Source organism: Eumetopias jubatus, unplaced genomic scaffold (genome assembly GCF_037043125.1).
Source record: "Eumetopias jubatus isolate StellerSeaLion01/CBP00866 unplaced genomic scaffold, mEumJub1_p1.0 scaffold_10, whole genome shotgun sequence".
NCBI lineage: Eukaryota > Metazoa > Chordata > Mammalia > Carnivora > Otariidae > Eumetopias > Eumetopias jubatus.
In genome coordinates this window covers 70936119-70958404 of record NW_028274816.1, presented here as the reverse complement: position 1 = coordinate 70958404, position 22286 = coordinate 70936119, and the positions used below count along the sequence as shown (strand labels likewise).

The window sequence follows — 22286 nt, the reverse complement described above, 5'->3', positions numbered from 1 at the left end:
ACTGAGCCCCACGATGGGCTCAGCATCAAGCATGAAGCCTGCCTGCTTAAGATTCTCTCTCTCCTTCCCCCTCTGCCCCTCTCCCCCCGCATTCTCTCTAAAAAATAATAATAATAATAAGTAAAATAAAAATATAAATCAACTTCTTGTGATCAAAAGATACAGCTAGTTATGTTCTGGGTCACTGTATCTTAGTGCCTAGCATAGTGGCTTGCATGTTGTAAATGCCACATGTGTTGAATCAATTTGATTTGAGGACAGTCATTCCAAAAAACATGCTGAACCAGGTTAGAGAAATAGGGCTCCACGACTGGGCCAAAATTCCTATCTCCTCCTTCCATCATGAATCTTGGGAGGACGTGGGAATTTACTCAGGTTCCATAACATTCCTGGAAAAGAATGCCTTACGCACTTGAACTTCAAAAGGTTGAGGCAAGGGGCGCCTGGGTGGCTCAGTCGTTAAGCGTCTGCCTTCAGCTCAGATCATGATCCCAGGGTCCTGGGATCGAGTCCCGTATCGGGCTCCCTGCTCAGCGGGAAGCCTGCTTCTCCCTCTCCCACTCCCCCTGTTTGTGTTCCTTCTCCCGCTTTGTCTCTCTCTGTCAAATAAATAAACAAAATCTTTAAAAAAAAAAAAAAGGTTGAGACAAGAATGAATTACATCGTGGCTAAAATTACGTTCTGACTCTACAATCACAAGTGGTCTAGTAATGCAACAAAACAATCACGCACCAGAAGGAGCTCCTGATGAGTTCAGATTTTTTTCCAAATGCACCTACACAATGGAAGAGGAAATAAATGTAGGTAAATACAGAAGGGTGGCGCGCGCGCACACACACACAGCTTGGGGGAAATGACAAATATAAAATAGGCCTTTGTTCTCTTGTTTTATTTTTTTTTAATTTGTTCATTTTAGGCAATTCCAGTTTGAGGACCAAGAATAAGAAAAAAGATATGCCCATCAATGGAAGTAATGACGGGCAGAAAGTAGATGTTTCTAACTCTCAATTTTGCTTTGATCTTTTCTATCAAGAAAGGAAGTGTTGACACTGAAACTGAATAAACAAAAGGAGCTAGCAGGGAAATGAAGTTCAAGTCAGCTAAGGAGACTCCCAAGGGCTCAGGCATTCTGACCTAAACAAATTACATCTCACGACACTGACACTGTTGACCAATGTGACCAAAAGCCAGGCAGTAATCTTCAAGAAATTAGGAAAAGTGGTAGAGGATGGGGACACATGAAACTGTCTTAATTTTTAAAAAGAAAAATAAGGTAGGTTCTGGAAACAGCACACTCATCACCTTGATGTTAACTCACGGCAAAGGAATCCTAAAATAGCTTAATGGAGCAATTGGTGAGCATTTAGAAAATAAAGCAGCCAGCACCAATTAACCCACAGCGGTTCAGTAAAAACAAGGCAGGCCAAGCTGATCTCATTTTCTCTTTTGAGAGCATTGTGAGACAGGCAGAGCAAGGAAAGGCAGACATGTCTTGATTTCTGCCTTTGGAAAAGTTCTTCCTGGTGTCTGGTGAATAAAGGGTTAAAAGTGGGCTATATTAATGTACAGGTTTACCAACTTATAATATGTAACTTATTACATAACTAAACCCAAAAGGTATGACTGGGGGCTGCCAGAGTCCATACTTGGCCCTCCCCTAATCAATATGTATCAACAAGATTAACACTTCAGAAGAAAAGTTTACCAACTCTGTAGGTGACACCAGGCTAGGAAGGAGTGCTCATCTGTTGGATGCAGAATCATGAATCAAAAGTATCTTAGCGGGCAGCAATGATGCAATGAAATTTTAAATTCAAGTAAAAAAAAACTTAACAAAATTCAAATTTAAAAAAATCTGATAAAAAATTCAAATCCTACACTGTATAAATCCTTGGATACAAATAGAGGACAGGGTCTCTGGAAACAAGACAAGCGACGTAAAGAAATGGACTCTTGAGAAAGGACCAACAGCTATTAAAGAGGAAGAGAGGCTTGCCTGACACAGTTCATAGGAAAAGACCCAGCAGTGATGAAGAAAAGTGGGAAATGGAGCATGAAAACCAGACTACTTCCCTGGGGGATGTGTATGAGAACTGCCTCCAAATATTTGAAGGACTGTCCTCTGAATGAGAAATCAGACAAGTCCACATCTCGAGCTGAGACACCCCCTCAGAGGTCATGAGGACTAAGACTCGGACTCTGGAAAGACATTTCTTATCATTTTTACTATCCAAAAAGCAGATGAGCTGCTGTTGAGGTAGGGAGGTCTCAGCTGCATGACCCAGCCAGACGGAGTGGGTGCAAAGACACTGAGGGTTTAAGACATTGGATGTCCATGCTGAGGAGTTCATCATGTAGCTTATTCCCTTACCCACAGTACCCATGATGGAATGAGGAGGGCAGCATGGTGTGGTGGTTACAATCTCCGCATTGGCCTGCCCAGGTTCCAATCCCAGCTCTGCTACTTGCTCGCCGTGTGAGCGCAATGACTTTGAGCAAGTTCACTGACATACACATACACACACACACACACACACACACACACACACACACACACCCGGGAACAGAGGTTCCCCATCTGCAAAATGAGGATGATAGGAGCCTCTACCCACAGGGGGCTGCTGTGAAGGTGGAGTCAACGGCCACACAGCATCCAGAACAGTGTCTGGGGGTAGGCAATGTAAAATAGAGCTTGCCATTGATTCTGATTACTCTGCCATCTTTTTGATTGCTCCGACATTCACCTGAGCAGACAGGAGAATATCACTAGAAGATGAGAAATGGGGTGTAGGTGCCTAGGGCACGCTCTAACAGAGAACAGCACAGCAGGGAGCAAAAGGAAAAAGCCAGAGACCTCTCTCCATGTGCAGGGACCCACGTGACTCCTAAAGCCAGCTACCAGTGGCAGACATTTCCATCCCCAGGGCCCCCTTAAGCTGCAGGCTTCTGCCCTGTCTCTGTGGTCAGCAAGAGTCTGGGGTCTAGGGAGCAGCCTCAGCAGAAGTTGCCATTGACTTCTCAGGCTCCTCTCCCAGATCCATGATCCGGATGGCATTTTCCTTCTTGGAAAGCCAGAAGGCAGGGTAGACGGGCTCTGAAAACTTGCACTCAAACTTGTGAATCAGAGCCATGGCATCGGGCTCTACCCCATAGAAGGAGAGGATCCCCCCCAGAAAGTCCACGTAGATCCCCAGCCTCCGGAAAGGGCTGGCTTTGAGCAGGGTTTCCGTGTCACTGTGCCAGGCTGTGAACTCCTTCCCGTTCCAGTGGAGGCTCCAGGAGAAGTTGTTTCCAGAAATGCAACCATTGCGCTCCTCCCCTTTCCGGTCGATGCCTTTGCAGGTCAGGCCAACATAGGTGCCTGCCCCGGAGATCTCTACCTCGAAGTAGTACCTGTGCAGGTATAGGCTCTGTGCGGACAGCACCTGCCGCCAGTGCACAAACCTGCTGGGGAGGTCCGGGTAGGGATGCTCCCAGGGCGTGGTGTTGGTGACCTTGCGATTGTCCTCCTGCAGCCGGAGATACCTGTGAGCCGTGTCCGGGTCAAAGGAGATGTCACACGCATCTGAGGGGATACGGAGGAAGGGCGGGGAGGCAGGTCAGGAATGGACAGCTGCTCTGGACAGAACTCTTCGAACTCAGCCTGCCTCCCAGGTATAAGAAAACTTCTCTCTCCTCTTCTCTGTTTACCCCAAGCCGCTGTTCCCCCCAGAAAAGAGGTGAGCGAAAACCGGAGAACAGAGAACACAAGTCACTCTGCTTCCTTCCTTTCTGAAGTTCCAATTGCTTGGCATTGACTGTGTGATTTGCGGAATGGAATCAAGAAATAAAACTGACTGATCGGTCATTCATTCATTCGGCAAATACGTACTGAAAGCTGGGCACTATTTTTCTCGGTGTTGGCAAGGGCTTGTGGAAATAGGCACTAACATACCCACGCTTGAGTCTTTCTATTTTTTTTTTTTTTAATTTGACCAATATATAGATAGCGTGGTAAACTCTCAACCATTCCCTCAAACATGTTCTCTTCTCAATCCCAGGGAAGGAAAAAATAATGGCACCTCCAGGCACCCAGTTGCTGGAGTCACACTAAAGTTATTTTGGAAATTTCTTCGCTCCCGTCCTCACCACCCGCCCCCCACGCACACACACACATACGCACAGAGAGCTCCAAGCCCAGGAGACCCCACTTCTGTCCCATCCACTGCTTCACCCCCCAATCTAGTCCAGAATCATACAACAGGCTCCTTGCTGGCCACGCTGCTCTATCTTGACCCCCTTCCATCCCTTGTCCACCACAGAGCCGTGGAGCATGTTTCAGGGTGTAGGCTAAGGGAAATCATGTCACCCCAGCTTCAAGACCTTAGATGGTGCCTCTTGGCCACAGAATAAAGCAGTGACCCCTCACCCTAGCCTGCACAGCCAGGCATGACTGGCCCTTGCCCATGTCTCCAGCTTTGTCTCCTGCCCTCTGGCCCTTGATGGCCATGGTCCGGCCATCCTGGCCTCAGAAGCATGCAACACTGAGCCCACTGCAGGGCCAATCCCCCTGTGACATGATCATCGCCCTAACCTGAGCCTGGGGGATTCCTCCTGATCCTTTCAAATTGCAGCTAAGGGTTCATGTCCTCAAAAAGGCCCTCTGTGACTTTCCACCACTTTCTCTCAGAGCCTTCTGGCTTCTTAAGCGTCATGGTACTCCACACAATGTGTATAATCTATTTATTTGTTTGTTTTGTGCCTGTCTTCCTTCTAATCTATAATCCACATTTCACATGGGACTCGATCCTGGGCTTCTAGCTCAGAGAGGTTGTTCAGTGTTTATCTCCCAAATGAATTAGCATATCTGAGCCTATTTAAAATCCATTAATATAAAAAATTATTTTAGATTAACCCAGAGTTTTCCAAACTCCTTTGTGTCTAGGTAAGGAATATTCTTTTTTTTTTTTGTAAGGGAAATTCTTAGTAGTCAATGAGACCACTGCAGAAGGAAAAAAAAGGACACGACAATCTAAGAAGTTAAAAGGAAAAATGAAGGAGCGCCTGAGTGGCTCAGTCGGTTGACGGTCCGACTCGATTTTGGCTCGGGTCATGGCCTCGGGGTAGTGAGATCGAGCTCGAGCCCTCTATCAGGCTCTGCACGGAATCTGCCTGAGATTCTCTCTCTCTCCCTCTCCATCTGCCTCTCCCCCAGATCTCTGTCTCAAAACAAATAAATAAAAAAAAGGAAAAATGAATGTGAACCGAGGACCACAAAAAGGCATATAGGTGCTCACTTTGGCAGCATCTATACTAAAATGGGAATGATACAGAAATTAGCACGTCCATATACACAGGTGACATGCGAATTCGTGAAGCATTCCGTATTTCTAAGGCAGTCAAAGGTACAAAGTTCCAGCTATAAGAGAAGTCCAGGGGATGTCATGTGCAGCGTGGTGATTATAGTTAACAATACTGTGTTGCATATTTGAAAGTTGCTAAGAGAGGAGAGCTCAAAAGTTTTCATCATAAGAAAAAAGAATTTTGTAACTATGTGAGGACAGAGGATGCTAACCAGACTTACTGTGTCGATCATTTCACAATATATGCAGATGTCAAATCATTACACTGTACAAAGTTATCTGTCAATAATATCTCAAAAAACTGTCTTAAAAAGGCATATTTTTTTAAAGATTTATTTATTTATTTTAGAGAGAGAGAGAGTGGGCACGAGGGTGTGTAGGGGCAGAGGGAGAGGGAGAGAAAGAGAAGCAGACTCCCCACCAATTGGGGAGCCTGATGCAGGGCTCGATCTCATGATCCTGAGAGATCATGACCCAAGACAAAAATCAAGAGTCAGACGCCTGAACGACTGAGCCACGTAGGCACCCCAAAAAAGGCATATTTTTAAAACTGTCTGCAGCTCTATGTTTCTAAAAGTTCCCAACAGCATCAGTAGCAGACTTTTACTGACCAACTCCTTTGGCAATCCTTAGCATCCAGATGTTGAACAATAATATTCTCATCTAAGGGGACCCAGGACTTCTTGGCAAGGAGGTGACTCTATGTCTTGGGACAAGAAAATCAGAGTGGGTTTGGAATATTCTGTTGGCACCAGAAAGCAACAATATTTTTCAGAATTTCAAGGGCAGAACGTCAATGTCTAAATGAGAAAGAGTGGTGGGGGTGCCTGGGTAGCTCAGTCGGTTCCGAGCGGCCAACTTGTTTTTGGCTCAGGTCGTGATCTCAGGGTCCTGGAATTGGCCACACATCAGGCTCTGTGCTCAGCAGGAAGTCTGCTTAGGACTCTCTCTCTCCCTCGCTTTCTGCCCCTTCCTCCACTCTCTCTCTAAAATAAATACATAAATCTAGTTAAAAAAAAAAAAAGCTTTAAAAGAGAAAGAGAGGCTCCCACAGGTTAAATCGGCAATTTCGACAGGTCAAACAATCGGATTCTAAGATTATTTTTTTTTAATTTGCCAGAGAGAGACACAGTGAGAGAGGGAACACAAGCAGGGGGAGCGGGAGAGGGAGAAGCAGGCCTCCCGCTGAGCAGGGAGCCCGATGCGGGGCTCGATCCCAGGACCCCGGGACCATGACCCGAGCCGAAGGCAGACGCTCAACAATTGAGCCACCCAGGCGCCCCAAACAATCTGATTCTATAAAAAGCTCAAAGTTCATAACAATAACCCAAAGAGACAAAGTTAATAACAGGTATGAAAAAAGACCTCTGTCATGCCAAAGAAGATAGGTTATAATAGAATATATTTCATTTTTATCTTAATGTCAAGAAGAAAGGGTGTTTGGTTTCCTGTATTAATCTGTTTATAAAAATACAAATGTGCTTCTGTCAGGAAGCAGGAAAGAATAAATAAAGGAAACCATGTGTAAGTGAAGAGGTCCTGAGAAAAAGCAGGAGCCGGGGCAAAAACAGGATACCGTCCTCGGAACCTGAGGCTCCACGTAAAAACTGGAGAAAAAGGGGCTCCAGCAGTTAGCCAGCCAGTGGTCACCCCCAGAAAACAAGCAGTAACAGGATTCAACGGCATGTTCCAAAAAGATTAACCCGCCAAATGTCATAAAAAGGAGCCTCAACTGCATAGCTGCAGTCCTGCCTCATCCTAGAAGATGGAAGCATGTGGGCCGGTTACGGACTGATCGAAAACACGGTGTTTTAAAACATGCTAACAGACCGGGTCAGTGCCACATAATGACAGGGCAACAGGTTACATAATTCTGGCCAAGCCAGACTTAAAAGGAAGTCATCTGGTAACTAGCCAGGAGCTTCCCAAGTGCCAAGCTCATGAAAGACAGACTAAGGGACCGGACCCAGACGGGAGGAGACTAAGGAGGCAGGGAAACATCTGTGATCCTGGATCAGACTTGGGGCCAGAAAAAGGACACTGGTTGGCACGCTTGGAGAAACACTTGGATAATTCTATAGACGCGTTAATAGCAGTGAAGAGATGTTCATTTCCTGGTTTTGGACGATGTACCGAAAAGTGTTAGCATTCAAAGAAGTCGGATGAAAGGTATACAAGAATTCTGTCCCTATTTTTTCAATGTCTTTGTAAGTTTGAAATTGTGTCAAACATGAAAGGTAAAAAAAAAAAAAAAAAAATTGTAAATATCCCATTTAGGGAGAGACCTGAGGTTGCAAGAGCCTGAAACTTAAGGAAAGATGGTGATCTTGTTCCAGTGAGCATTACACTGACATCAGTAAGTGGGTAAAGGAAGCTGTTTGCAACTTACACTGGAGGAACTGTTGCCTGGTGCTGGGCGCGGGTTTTGAGGTCCAATACTTGCGCTCGACAACAGTAGACACTTGAGTGCTGATATCATACTCCTCTAGAAAATCAGAGAGTTACGAATGCATACCTGTCCAGGTGGTCAGGAGAAACTAAGAAGCAGGACTTTCCAGCCACTCTTCCCTGGTCTCCCTGGGGGAAGAAAGGGCTGGACTCTAGTCCCGTCAGAGAGAATCATGCTCAATGCATGATTTCTCCATGGGTGAAACAAAGCACGCCGGAGAATGATCCCAAGCTGACTTGGATCTCACTTCAAAGTACAGGCATTAGCAGCCTCGGAAACTAGTCAGAGAAATTCGAGCCAATGGCAGGATGTAACTAACTCAACTTCTCTGGGTCTCAATCATAGAATCAAATCATCAAGGTAAGTGTCCATTAGCCACCTGTCTGGCCAAAGGACGGCTTTGAAGATGAGCCATTCCCCCTGATTTTGCCCTCCCTCCCTTAGCTCTCTCACACCCTGAGAAACACACATTCCATAGCCCATGGCCCAGACAGTTTTCCTCACCTTCCTTGGAGAAATCCTGGAGCTTCTCCTTGTAGTTCTGCAGCAACTGGATTAAGTGCACCGTGGAGTCTGTGATGACCCTGCGGATGCCCGAGAGCTTGTCCTTGAGTCCGATGTAAACACTAGGGAAGGCACTGTCCTCAGTGTTCTTAAACTTGCAGTACTCCTACAGGAAAGGAAACATGGCAGAACTTGCCTTCATTTCTGAATTTCTGAAACTGGACTACTCTCATTACCTCGCTTCCTGCATCTGTAAAATGGGTTAATGGTGATGTGCCCTTCACAAAGCAAGCATATGTAACATGACTGGCTCAAGACCTAGCAACACAGGAAGTATTATTATTACTTTTTTTTTTTACAGTGGGCTTTTAAAAATCAAAAGACACATACAAAAAATAAACATAAAAAAATAAAAATAAATAAAAATCAAGAGACACACACAAAAATTAAAATTAAAAAATCAAAATCAAAATCAAGAGACCCAAGAACAAGAACACATTGTATGCCAACAGTCCAAATAGCAACAGTAACATTCCTGCTACTTTCATTCCTTCGGGACTTTTTTTTCTTTTTTAGAATTTTTTAAAAAGATTTTATTTATGTCTTTGAGAGAGAGAGAGAGAGCATGAGCGGGGGAAGAGGAAGAGGGAGAGGTAGAAGCAGACTCCCTGCTAAGCAGGGAGCCCAACACAGGGCTCTATCCCAGGACCCTGGGATCACACCCTGAGTCGAAGGCAGGCACTTAACCGACCGAGCCACCCAGGCACCCCTCTTTTTTAGAATTTAAACACAAGACACATAAGGAAGAGAGGAGTGGAGGAACAGGCGCAGCACTAGAAGACCCATGAACAGACCCTCAGACAGGAATGCTGACTTTGCCAATTGTTACACTGTGCTTTAGAGTTTGAAAAGTGCTTTCAGGTAGATAATCATATGAAGTTGCTTAAGCTTCAAAACAAGGCAGTGATCAGGAAAGGTTGCTTTCAGATGCAACACAGTATCAAAATCCAAACTCAGCTGGAACATTGCAGGGCAGACCAGATAGAGCCAAAAACTTAGCAACGGAAAGAAAATTGTACCAAAATGGTTAGGCAGATTAATGGAAGAGAAGAAAAAGGCCAACCCAGGGAGTTGATAGATAAACATTTTAACACTGCATATAGATTTCACGCCATACCTGAGAAAAGTGGTATTTTAAATCAGTGGGGGGAAAAATTAGTTATTTAATACATGTTGTCATTTCAACTGGCTCACAACTTGGAGAAGTTATCTTTCTATGTGAATAAGTTATCTTATAGAAAAATATGTTTTATACATATTAAAGTTTTTAAGTTAAAGTCCTAAAAGGAGAAAAGAAAAAAGAAAAATTATCTATGTCCTCTTTGGGGAAATTCATGATGTGGAAAGCCAAGTATTTATTCACATTTTCTTTGTTTTGATATTGAAAAGCAAGGGAACTGACAGAAAGAGGGACATTCTTGTATTTTTGTCTGTCATTCTCTGCCTGCTTCTCTTTCTCTCATTAAAGGGGTACCTATGGTTGTTTGGGGTGGTAGGAGTATGGATGATAGTTTTCCTTCATCTTTCCCTCGTTTTGCAAGTGTTTTTTCATAATAAACATTTATGTTTGTTGTAACTAGAGGGGAACTTTTTCAAAGGTGAAAACAAAAAAAATTATTTGTATTTAGGGATATTAGAGCTGAAGGAGCCTTGAAAGTTATTGACTCTCGGGGCACCTGGGTGGCTCGGTCAGCTAAGTGTCTGCCTTCGGCTCAGGTCACGATCCTGGGGTCCTGGGATCAAGTCCTGCGTGTTGGGCACCCTGCTCAGCGGGGAGCCTGCTTCTCCCTCTCCCTCTGCCCCTCCCCCCCCAGCCCATGCTCTCTCTCTCTCAAACAAATAATCTTTAAAAGAAAGAAGGAAGGAAGGAAGGAAGGAAGGAAGGAAGGAAGGAAGGAAGGAAAGAAAGAAAGAAAGAAAGAAAGAAAGAAAGAAAGAAAGAAAGAAAGAAAGAAAGAAAGAAAGAAAGAAAGAAAGAAAGAAAGAAAGAAAGAAAAGAAAGAAAAGAAAAGGAAAGAAAAAGAAAAAAGAAAGAAAGCTATTGACTCCGACGTGATCGTCTGATAAATGAGGAATTTGAGCCCAGAACGTTTAAGTGCCTTGGTTAATTACTACCCAGCTATCTAGTGACAGATCTGGGATGACAGGATTTACACCCGATCCCTGCAAGATCACATATCCTTCAGATCTGGCCCTAATGGCATGTGGCTTAGTGTATACTGACTTGCCCTGTAATGAAAGGTCTCTGCCGAGGGGCCTTCTCCATCAACCAGCTACACACAGCCCTCTCTGAAAGGCAAGAGGTCTCCAGCCTCACCCCTGCCAGGCACACTGACCTCAGCTCCTCACTCCCCCACCCGAAACCCTCCACTGGCATCCGTCTGTGACTTCGTCACCTCCAGCCCGAAGTGCCCGGCAGCCCACGCCCCATCCTGGTGAAGGCGCCTTATTCCCCAAATAGTGCTTTCTGAAACGTCTCTAGCTGCGCATAGGCTGTTCTCTCTCTTTGGACATGACTTACCTCCCATAACCCGGTTCCAACCTCCCACTCTGGAAAGTCTGGCCTTCCCCTCCAGTATTCCTATATTCTGCTAAAACGTGCTTCTGTCTGTCCCCATGGCTCCCCGTGCACCCCATTTATCGAAGAGCAGTTCCATTCCCACATTCCCCACATCTGCCACAGGCCTAGCCAAGGGAGGGTGCTCCCTGACTCCTGGCCCGGATGCCTCTGCCTCTGCCCCTGCACCCCCCCCTCACTCCCCACCCCCACCCCCTCACCTCCAGGAACAGGACGGTGTTGCTGATGGCAGCAATCCTCTCCAGCTCCTGCCTGCTCTTCTCCATCTGTGCGCTCCTATGCTCCAGGTGCGTCTTGATGCCGTTGGCCTGGCTCAGAGCAGCTTGCTCCTTCTCCTCCAGGAAGAGCATCACATCGGCCTGGGCCTTCCTCATGGCAGCAAGCAGCTCCCCAAACTGCTCCTCAGCCACCACCTTCACCTCTGACACCGACAGCTGGTGAGGGAGGGGGCAGTGAAGAAAAGGTTAGCGAGGCATACAACATTCTCGAAGCTCAGCACACAGCACTGTAAACCCGAGGAACCCGTAAGTTAGGGAGCAATTTTCTATCATAAAAGGAAGATTTTGGGGTGCCTGGGTGGCTCAGTCGGTTAAGCGTCTGCCTTCAGCTCAGGTCATGATCTCAGGGTCCTGGGACAGAGCCCCGCATCACATGGCATCGGGTTCCCTGCTCAGCGGGGAGTCTGCTTCTCCCTCCCTGAATGCCCCTCCTCCAACCGATGCCCTCCCTCCCCCACCTTCTCTCTCAAATAGATAGATAGATAGATAGATAGATAGATAGATAGATAGATAGATAGATAGATAGATAAAATCTAAAGGTACATTTTATTCTCATACAAATCCTGGGATCCTGAAAAAAAAAAAAAAAAGGATTTACTCTCCAGGGCGAGTTTACTTATTCGCCATCATCATCTTCATCTCTCATACATTTCTGAGACCATTGGCAGCTCTGACAGTCTGGGGTTACGATTCAAGTGTCTGAAATCAATTCTCCTACCAGGGAAATGCATGTATTCAGTACACTCGATAGCTGTCTTTCTTGCGGGACATTAATAATTTGGCTTCTTTGCACAAATTGGTAGCATGAATTCGCTGTCTTGGCATTTCATCACATCAGGTTAAACTGCCCACCAAGTCCATCAGAACTGAAAGCAAATTATACGGTGTCTCTACCAGGCACAAAATGTTTTAGGGTGTGGGTAGGTGGCCACGGCCCCTGAGCGTGGCAGGACCCACAAACCTGTGCAGGAGGAATGTGTTGTCCAAATAAAATAGAAAGCAAAGTTCGGGTGATAAACCCTAAGGGTTTGCATGATGCCATTTTATGCGTGTGCATGTGTACTTTGCCCTTTCACAGGACAAACATCCTTTATACCTGCCTTCAGTCAGTATCATGTTTATAACATCAATCCCAGTGTAAATGTTTTCCTCTGTCCTTTGGTAGGTCTCAAGGACTGGTGCTGACAGTTCCCTTGGATACTTCCAGTTTAAATTTCATCTAACCATCTTGGACACACTTTCCTTTGCTCACACTCCCTTCACCTCATCCCACAGACCAGAGTTTGTTCTCTGCCTGCCTCAGTCTCCCCCATTGTCCCCACCCACACCGATCCCATCTGAGAGCAATTCGAGCAACCCCTCTAGATGCTGTTTTCTGATCCTCCTTCCAAGAGCAAGGGCCAGCCCTGGGCATCCACAAGGATCCCAAATACCAGGTACCTCAGAGGCTGAGGCTGCTAGGGCACCTCTGTTCCCTGGCAGGAAAGATGGGGAGGGAAGGAGGAGAATAAGGGGGGCCTGGAAAGGAAAGGACTCAGAAAGGATGGCACTCTGGGCCCAGGATATGTGAAAGCTTTAAGGTTTAGAGGGGGATAGGAAGAAATGACGACTCCTGGTAGCAGGACCTTTGCTTGGCTGGGGACACCGCTCAGCCAGGGCCCAGGAATGCAAGCCCACAAGAATGCCTAGTGGTGGCCCAGTCTTTGATCTGCTGGCAGAGGAGGAAGGAGTGGGGGAAACGAAGCAAGGGGCATCTTTACTGGGGGCGGGGAGATGGGTAGAGACTCTCTACACTGTCATTTTCATGCCAACTGCCCCATCACCTGTTGGCTTCCGTGAGGTTGGGTCAGCTGAACAGAACTGGAAATAAATGAGCTGGTAATGGGGACTAAGTAAGAAGAAGATGGGAGATATTCCCCAAATTCCTCAAGCCCAGACCCAGAAGAGCCCATGGAGAACAGCACCTGTCATGTAAGTGCCCCACATGACATTTGTCATCCCTGAAGCATCCATTTCCAAAGACATCCATCTGGAATAAACATATTGCCGGCTGTGTGACAGCCAGAAGCAACACAGTCAGATAAGGAATGGGGCCACCCCCACTCAGGAAGCTCCCTCTTTCAGAATTCCCTGGGGGATCTAGATATCTGACCCCTGGAGTGATCCTGCTTCTTCCCGAGCCCGAATTCCTGCCCTTATGCTTTAAATAAGCCAACTAAGAATGTGCCCATAAAAACCTAGACACCTACCTTCAACCCCAATAAAGGCAGACCCCAGGTCTGTACTTTCTCCCTCCCTCTCTATCCGTGACCTTGCAGTATGGCTCTGTGGCCCTTGAGCAGTGTTCTGTGCCCTCCAGGACCTTTGAGTGATAAATCTTGTTCTTCAAAATGCCCTGAGAGTTTCTTGCTGACATGGGTCCTGCAATCACAAGTTTCTCATAGAAGCGCAATACCATGAGGCTGAGAAGCAGGAGTCTAAAGAGAGACTTCAGGGTCCAGATCCCCTGTCTTTCACCAAGGCCCTCATGAAGAAGGGTGATGGAAGGAGGCTTCAACTGATGCTGGTGGGTTGACGCTTCCACTTTCAAATGTGACCTCTCGTGCCTAAACTGTTTCATGGAGAAATACTTGTTCCTTGCATGTAAATGGAATACGCAAAGGATATTATTTCCTCCCCCAAATAATGACAAATAAAGACTAAAGAGGGGAGGGGCCCCAAGGATTTCAAGGTATCGAAGTTAATGGTTTAAAGAGATTGAGGATGGTGCACATGCCTGTGAATGTCCTGAGTTTCTTTTTTTGTTTGTTTGTTTGTTTTAAAGATTTATTTATTTATTTATTTGAGAGAGTGAGAATGAAAGAGAGCACATGAGAGGGGGGAGGGTCAGAGGGAGAAGCAGGCTCCTCGCTGAGCAGGGAGCCCGATGCGGGACTCGATCCTGGGACTCCGGGATCATGACCCGAGCCAAAGGCGGTCGCTTAACCAACTGAGCCACCCAGGCGCCCAATGTCCTGAGTTTCTTAGGTTGAGGGAACAACAATCCCAGGTTCCTGTTTCATCAATCCGGGAGCCCCAGACAAGTCTTGTCATCTCTCTGTGTGTTCATATCCCTTGTACATGTTGGCTATTGTGATAACTACTTCCCCAAGTTACCACACAATTATGAGAAAAGCTGAGTAGGGATCACAGTGTCTGAAAAATAAAGGGCTTGAAAAGAGGTAGAATGCTCCATGTGGTTCTCTAGATTATCTTGAGCCTAGAAATCAACAATCTCTGAAGGTTTATAAGACTTTAAGGGGGACAACTATTTTTCTTCTTTTCATAAGATGATGTGGGTGCAAAAGAGGTGTTGATCTTTCAAACCTAGTTAGTTGCAAACATTAAGAAGGAGGAAATTAAGTTGAAATGGATACATATATCAGATATGGATGGATGGATGGATGGATGGAAAGATGGATGGATGGGTGGGTGAATGGAAAGATGGATGGATGGATGGATGGATGGATGGATGGATGGAAAGATGGATGGATATGTGGGTGAATGGAAAGATGGATGGATGGATGGAAGGAAAGATGGATGGATTGGTGGATGGATGGATGGATGGAAAGATGGATGGATGGGTGGGTGAATGGAAAGATGGATGGATGGATGGATGGATGGATGGATGGAAAGATGGATGGATATGTGGGTGAATGGAAAGATGGATGGATGGATGGAAGGAAAGATGGATGGATTGGTGGATGGATGGATGGATGGAAAGATGGATGGATGGAAGGAAGGAAGGAAGCAAGGAAGGAAGGGTGGATGGATGAATGGTTGGAAAGAATCATTCATGGTATGCAAAGATGCTCCTGCTGACTCACTACCATAGCTTAGGTGTTTTGCATTCTTTTTTTGGTGATGGTTTGGCTTTCCACTAATGAGAAGTATTTGTGGAACTGTTTGGGTCTACTTAAGAGTTTATATGGAAAGTAGCCATAAACCAGAGAGACTAAAACCAAGTAGCCTGGCATACCAGTGGCTTTATCAAGTTACCATCCACTAATCAAGCAGTTCTCCACTCTTTTTTCTGGCTGCCAGGACGCAGGGCTGGTGACACTCACGTGCAAAACACCCTCCTATGACAGAAGCCCAAACTCTGCATGATTCCTAGATTTCTAGCTAGATGCCCCCTCTACTCCCCCACACACGCCTTTTCCCTGGCCAAAAAAGCATATGCAAATGTAAAAACAAGAATGCTGTTATTACAGGACAGATCTTGCTCCTACTCTGTACCATTAAAAAGTAAATCACTTGCCATTTTCACAGCAAAATTTCATAGCAAGACCTGATAGCGATGTGAGGCCACCCTGTTGTGGTTAGGGTTAGGCTCATATCTCTACCTACAGTTCTCATTTGCCAAGAAACCCCAAGGAGCCCATGGACACGGAGGCTGGGCCTGTGACCCCGTGTCCCACAACCCCAGATGGGCCTGGCTGAGCCTGAAGCAGCAGCTCAGGTGTGCTGGTGCACAGCAGGTGACCCAGAGCAGCCTTACCAAAACGGATTTGTGATTGGCTTGGAGCCTGGCGATGGCGTTTTCGTTCAACCTGAGTTTCCGCTCCAGCTCTAACCGGGTGTCCCGAAGCTCAGCCTAAGAAGAGGGAAGAATGGCGTTAAGGAGTGCGCACAGAATGTCCCCAGGAGTGATGGCGCTATCTGCTCTTCTTGCATGGAAAGGAGAATTTGACCTTGGGAGTTGCCTCAGAAGCCACCTGGAGGGCTCTAAATGGACACAAAGGGTCAGCTGTGTGCCAACACCTCCTGGGGCTGAACTCAGCATGATCCGCTGAATATACCACGAGTTGTGCAGCGCGCTGGTCGGCGGCGCGCTGGTCGTCCCTTCCAGCATTTAGATGGATTACCTCCTATCACCCTGACCACACCCAGGTTAGCTAAGTACCGTTATCCCCATTTCACAGATGATAACAATCAAGCCACCTAATCAAGATCACATAGTTCAACAGTGGAGTCCAACCCAGCCAGTCTGCCCCCAAAATAACCTAACAAGCTGGAGCCAAGGGTGGGGACCCCAGTTTTTCTACTTAGTAGCTGATCCTTTGGAAAAATCTACTTAACGTCTCCAGACTTCCATTTCTTCACCTGTGAAATGGGGATAACCAAAGCACCCAACCCATGGGGTTTTTGTGAGGACTGAATGAGATAGCGTGTGTTAATGCAAACTTGCTCCAGCAGCTGGAACACTGTGTGCACTCTACCAATGTCAGCCATCACGGGGGCCCTTCTTCTTGGTTACTGCTACTGATGAGGGAGCAGAAGGCTAGCTGAAGACAAAGCATAAGCTGACACCCTGCAACCTCCCCCCCACCCCCCACTCCTAGGTGGGACCTGTGTGACATTCTTCCAGGGATCTCCCAACTATCTTAATATTAATACCTTGCTAGAGGGCAAAACAACCTTAACTTGACAATGGTGAGGCCTCAGGTGTCTTGCAGGCCTGTCCTCTTTAGCATATGGGAAAGTTCTTTTGAAACCTCTCTTTTCCTTACTTCCCCCAACTCCCAAGTATATCCATCACCACTCCTCAAGATCTCAGGGCAGCAGCTCTTTCTGCCCACAGGTCCTATCTCTGTGCTTTAATAAACCACCATCTTTGCACCAAAGACATCTCAAGAATTCTTTCTTGGTCATCGGCTCTGGACCTCACCCCATCGAAGCTCACCTATATTCCAAAACCACATTACTACCATGGCTGCTTTGCATCACACACTCACCACTCCCGGAGGCAGGCAGAGTTGGCCCTCCCGGCCTGGGCAAGTACCTGCCGGAGAACCTCAGGTTTGCCTGCTCTGACCCCACTGCCTTCTTCACCCTTCCCTTTGGAGACTCCCTAACACGTTCTGCCAAGAAGTGTGCCAAGGCATGAAGCCTAAACCTTTGCAGCCTTCAAAGGCCCTCCAAGGGCATGAGTCAGCAAAAAAAGAAGAGAACAGCTTTAAAGGCTTTCAATAGGTCATATCAGCATCGGAAGCTGCATGTTTGCACCCTAAGCGGACTCAGAGGGCATCAATGGTCTCTGCTTTTTCCCACTGAAGCCTGGGAGGAATTCCAGGCCCCCTAGTGAGGGTAGCCCAGGCCGGCGGCTCACTCCGCAGAAGGCAGGTAACTTCTTAGTTTTGTTTTGTTTGGCTCAGGATCTGGGGTGCTGACCTGGAGCTGAGGGAGCTCTGTGCCCCCACCCCCCACCCTGAAACCTGTTTGGGGGTAAGGGAGGGTCTGACCTATTTGGGGGCAGTCGTGGAAGGGGGGAAGGGAAAGGGGGAAATGTGAAGTGCTTGTTTAATGGTGGTGAAGGGCACAACCGAACCCACCCTGGCAAGGGTCACGGGCAGCCCCAGCAGGATCCAGGGACATGGGGAGATTCCCAGGAAGTAGCCAGGGAGGGGGCACTCTCCCTTGCCTGTAGATTGCCATAAAAGGAGAAAAGGACTCAAGTACCAAATGGGGACCTCTCTGAATGAGTCACCCCAAGGGAAGGCACTCCAGATTACCACAAAAGGTGGGGCCGCTTTAGGTGACCTGTATCTCCAGTTATTCCTGTTCCTGGAAAATGATGGGGTGACTCAAGCTTTGGCTTTAGAGTTCCCCAAGATGCCGGCTATACACGTTTCAGGCCAGGGTAGACTTGGCACAAAAGCAGGAGAGTGGTGCCAATGAATGCAGACAGCCCTGTACTGAAGGGCATGGAGGGTCCTGCCTACTTTGCAAGGTAATGACAAGTGTTGTGCCAAAGGCACAGTATTTGGGGTATGAAGCCCTGCCATTGCTGGCCATCTGATCTCTATCAAATCACTGAGCTTCTCCTCTGGTGCATCAGGCACAGGAAGGTGTTAACATAATTGTTCTTGCTTTTATCTACAGGGGAAGGTGGTACCCAGAGCTTAGGGGCCAGACTTGGGGTTACCGATGCAAATAGGAACAGTAGAGGGAAGGAGAAGAGAGAAAATTCTAGGCGGTCCAGGTTCCTATGTTGTCCCATTTGCACAACAGTGGCCCTTCTGTAGAGTGCATTTGGTAGACTAGAGTTCCACCTGGACTGACTTCATTCCTCAGCCAATTGGTCAGAACCTACCACATGCTGTCCAGTCAAATAGGACGCTCCCTGCTCTTGAAAGACATATAGCCTGGTAGAATGTGTAAGGAAAAAAACAAGTTATGTAATACTGAGTCCAAGGCATTCCTCAGCACTTCTAGAGGAAATTCTTTTCCTGAGTGCCCTCAAATCATCCGTGTTGTGGCCACCAGCAAACGGGCTATGAACAATGCTGGTTAACTGCTCCCCAGAGATGCGTGAATACCTGCAGCTTGCAGAAACTTGGCTCCTGCTCTACAAGAACACTGTGTCCCCAGGATGCTTCCAGTCCCGAATCTTCTGGAACTGAGGCTGAGGCTGCATGTAGTGTGACTCATGATCTAAGATAGATCTTCCCACCTCCAAGAACCCTGCCCTGCCCTCACTCCTGCTGACAACTCCCTCCTGGACCGCGTAGCAGTTCTGTTGCCTCAGCCCTTGGGCACTCCAGGGAGCCATGGAACTTGCCTTGGCTTCCTCGTTAAGAGTCCAAGCTCCCTGAGGACAGACAGTGCGGTCTTACACTGAGCCCATAGGAAGGAATCGATGATGTCTGATAAGCTTGAGGAAGAACAGGAAAAGAGCCACTGCACTTCCAGGGTCAGAACAAACAAGGAAATGGCCAAAGGAGTCCAAGTTTTATCAGGCACTGCATGCATGCAAGCATGTACACAGCAAGGCCAGCTGATCTTAAAAGCAAAGAGGCCTTAGGAAGCTGACCTGGGGCAGAGAAAAGTCCCCATCAGGAAGAGCCGGGATCTGGTAGACCAGCGGGATCTGGTAGACCAGCGGGATCTGGTAGACCAGCAGGATAGAACATGTATCAAAGAACACCCACTTTCCAAAATCCAGAGGTTCTGCCCACTGGCATACCTAGAGACCAGAGAAGCTTCAGGAGGGGCTCCCTTGGTTAACTGAGAAGTATGTGGCTCTGTGGATCTGATGCAGGATCTCAGCTGCTTTGTGTCCTCGTGACTGACACTGCCATTTACACTTTCTTACAATGACACGCCTGCTTGACTAATTAGCCCTTAACACGACACAAAGTGACCTTCAGTGAGTCACTCCAGCAGGGTGGGGCTAGCTGACCAGGATATGAGGCTTCTGGAGCCTTCATTATGCCTATTAAAACTTTCACAATAATCCTGGTGGCATCTGCAGTCTCATCAAGTCACCGTGTCTTCTGGGCTGGTCTCTTGGGCTCCTTGAGAGAAACTTTTTGGCTCCTGAGATTTGGCAGAGCCACCTAGAGTGTGACTGCACTTACGAAGGAAACTTGCTCTCTGAGCTGAAAACAAGGACACAGGAAAGAAATGGCGAGAGCTCTCTTAGGCAGAGCAGAAGGGTGGAGGTATTGAACTGGGGTCCTCACCAAAAATCTGGGCGGTGGGGCTGTTGGATTGTACCTGTGGCCATCATTGCTTTTCAACACCAAAAATAGCTCTGGAGCCCCTTACCCAGTTTTTTGTTTTACCTTACACAGCTCTCCCCGAGGATGCCTGAATTTAGGGTTCCATATACGCTCTGCTCAACTCTTCCTGCTCAGAATTACATTTACCCTAACTCTCTGCCATGCAGCAGTTTACTCTGTGTTTAAAATCCATATTGTATCCATGCTGGTCTTAGTATCTCTACTATATGTGTGGCAGGATTTTGGTACCAAAAAAAAAAAAAAGTAATGTTATAATTTTGTGATCCTAGGGTCCTTCACCCATGTTCCCCGTGTAGGGTGGCTTTCCAAAAGCTTCCATTCTTTACCCCATGACTTAGTTGTCTGTTGGAGTTTGGCAAAATGTGAAGATAAAAAGAATTGCCACCCAGTAAATTTATCTGAGGAATGAGAGTTATCTGAATGAGAAAATCCACGGAAAGCATTTGGCACAGGGCAATGCTCAGGGAGGACTGTTTTGCTTAACTCTGTTGAGCTTTTCCCTTTGACCGGTCCATCTGTTGATACAGAGCCTCTCCACGGTTACGGAAGAGCATTATACTGAGCCTCATCCTGGTTATGAGTGGCAGAGAATTGTTTTCCTGGCAGGACATTTCCCTGACGCCGGAAACCCTGGAAGCAGTTGACAAGTGGCTCCCTGCGCTGGGAATGGTGACTCATTGGCATCTGGAATACAGAGCTTTCCAGAACAATGGCCACTAACACTGGATAAAATCTGTGCCTAAGAAAGGACATGGAGGAGGGGCCCTGGTGAATACAGTGCCCTTCCCAAAAAGCCCTTCCCTTTGCTGCCCAGGATCATTGGACGGAGGAGTTGTGGGGCTCCCGCCCTGTGCAGCGCAAATAGGGAGCTGCCGACGGGATGAACATAAAGAATGTGGGAGAGAAGTCAACAGCACTGCCCTACTGAGGAGGAAAAAAAAATGCTCCCAAAAAGTCAAAGTATGAGAAACAAAGAATACAAAGGAGCTAAATCCATTCCCCAGAACTTCCCCATGCTCTCTCTGCTTTAGGGCAAAGAAAAACTGGTTGTTCTAGAAACAGTTTCCCTATCTGATGGGAATAAAATTACAGGCTCTGAGCATGGTGTTTCTTAGTCCCTCCTGGTACCTCTATCTGATGAGGAACTTCTATTTTCCCAAAGTTAAGCCGTCCTTGACATTGTATCTGGAGGTAAGTTTTCAATTCTAGGCTACCTTAGCTTTTTTTTCCAAGCTCTCGGATTTCACTGCAGATACCGCTAGAGGAACACTTTCTACTGGTCTCCCGTTTGGGGTAAAGGGGAAAAAGAGAAAAAATGGGCGAAAGGTTTGATTTCTCTTGAGTTTCTGCCAAGGCTTCCATTTCATTAATTGCCACACAGATCCAGCCAGAAGGAGACATCACTGCCCTAAGCCCCAGAACTCTTGCACCCCACACCCAAACACGTGTCCATCACCAAAAGCGGAGTGACAGATAGGAAGCTAGCAAGAATGAGGTGAGAGGCACACACAGAGATAGTATAGGGACAGCCGGATACAGGTGGGAGCAGAGTGACCCACTTCAGTTTCTAAAGCCAAGTGCAATAGATATCTACCCTGGACAGACAGCCAGCAGGTACTAAGGCTAAAGTGCTTGTCAGGACTCAGAGCACAGAAGTGAAGTCGGGGAACCCCAGGAGCTGCGGGGGTGGTCCAGCCTCTCCCTGGGCATGCCATCTCCTCCCCTCCCTCTCCTGGATGGACCCCAGCACTTGCCTCCTTGTCCCTGCGGGCATCATCCAAGGAGACCGAGGCGTGGCCCTTGTGCTCGTCCTGGCCACACTCCTGGCAGATGCACTGCCCGTCGGGGCGGCAAAAGGCGACCAGGGGGCTGCGGTGGGCAGGGCAGGTGCGCAGGTCGCGGTCCTTCACAGGCTCGGTCAGCTGGTGGCTGTGCAGTTTGCTGTTTTCCTGGTGAGGCCGCAGGTGCTCCTCGCAGTAATTCACCATGCAGGTCAGGCAGGACTTCACCGCCTTCACCCTGCCGGTCCCGAGGCAGAAATCACATAGGATCTCCGCCTCCCCCTCGCCGTCAGGACCCCCCTGCCCTGCAGAGCCGCTGCCCTGTCCCTCCGTCTCCCCCTGAGAGCTCCCCGGGGAGCCCGTGTCCTCTTCTTCGGCGGGGCTGCCCGACCCAGAGTCTGGGCTGACAGTGGCCAGAGCGTGAGTGGCGATCCCGGGCAGTGGCCCTGGAGCCATCAGATCCAACTCAGCCATCTGGAAGACTCTGGCGCCGGAGCCGTCCTTCCTCTGCCCCTTGGCCCAGGATCTTGTGCAGCCTGAGCCAGACTAGAAAACCACGCCTAAATGATTGCAGCTGTCACGGGAGTTTAACTGTTTCCGCCCTCCCTCCCGGAGGAAGCTCAGTTAATCATTACTCCGCTCCGGGCTTGGACGGCCCGCCGGCAGCTAGGTTCCTCGGGCTGAGGACCGCCGCTCACAACGTCTCCCCAGGGGCTCAGGCCCCTGC

General features: G+C 47.7%; 1 protein-coding gene and 1 non-coding gene across 2 annotated transcripts; one reads left to right on the top strand and one right to left on the bottom strand.

Annotated features, from left to right (window-relative positions):
• Positions 1-2981: 2981 nt before the first annotated feature.
• On the bottom strand, positions 2982-22033 carry TRIM16 (tripartite motif containing 16). The gene is made up of 6 exons (XM_028089067.2): positions 21533-22033; positions 15752-15847; positions 11134-11367; positions 8296-8461; positions 7732-7827; positions 2982-3565 (listed from the first exon to the last, which is right to left on the bottom strand). The coding sequence occupies exons 1-6, from the start codon at positions 22031-22033 to the stop codon at positions 2982-2984; spliced, it is 1677 nt and encodes a 558-aa protein (XP_027944868.1).
• On the top strand, positions 5269-5371 carry LOC148163335 (U6 spliceosomal RNA). Its single transcript, XR_015769389.1, has one exon. It is a non-coding gene; the product is annotated as a U6 spliceosomal RNA (small nuclear RNA).
• Positions 22034-22286: the final 253 nt, after the last annotated feature.

Excerpts from the sequence above, each read along its gene's own strand:
- TRIM16 (XM_028089067.2), bottom strand. The coding sequence starts at position 22,033 with ATGGCTGAGTTGGATCTGATGGCTCCAGGGCCACTGCCCGGGATCGCC. Across the intron at positions 8,462-11,133 it reads ACACCGTCCTGTTCCTGGAG|GAGTACTGCAAGTTTAAGAA; the intron begins GTGAGGGGGTGG and ends CCTTTCCTGTAG. Across the intron at positions 7,828-8,295 it reads CCAGGATTTCTCCAAGGAAG|AGGAGTATGATATCAGCACT; the intron begins GTGAGGAAAACT and ends CTGATTTTCTAG.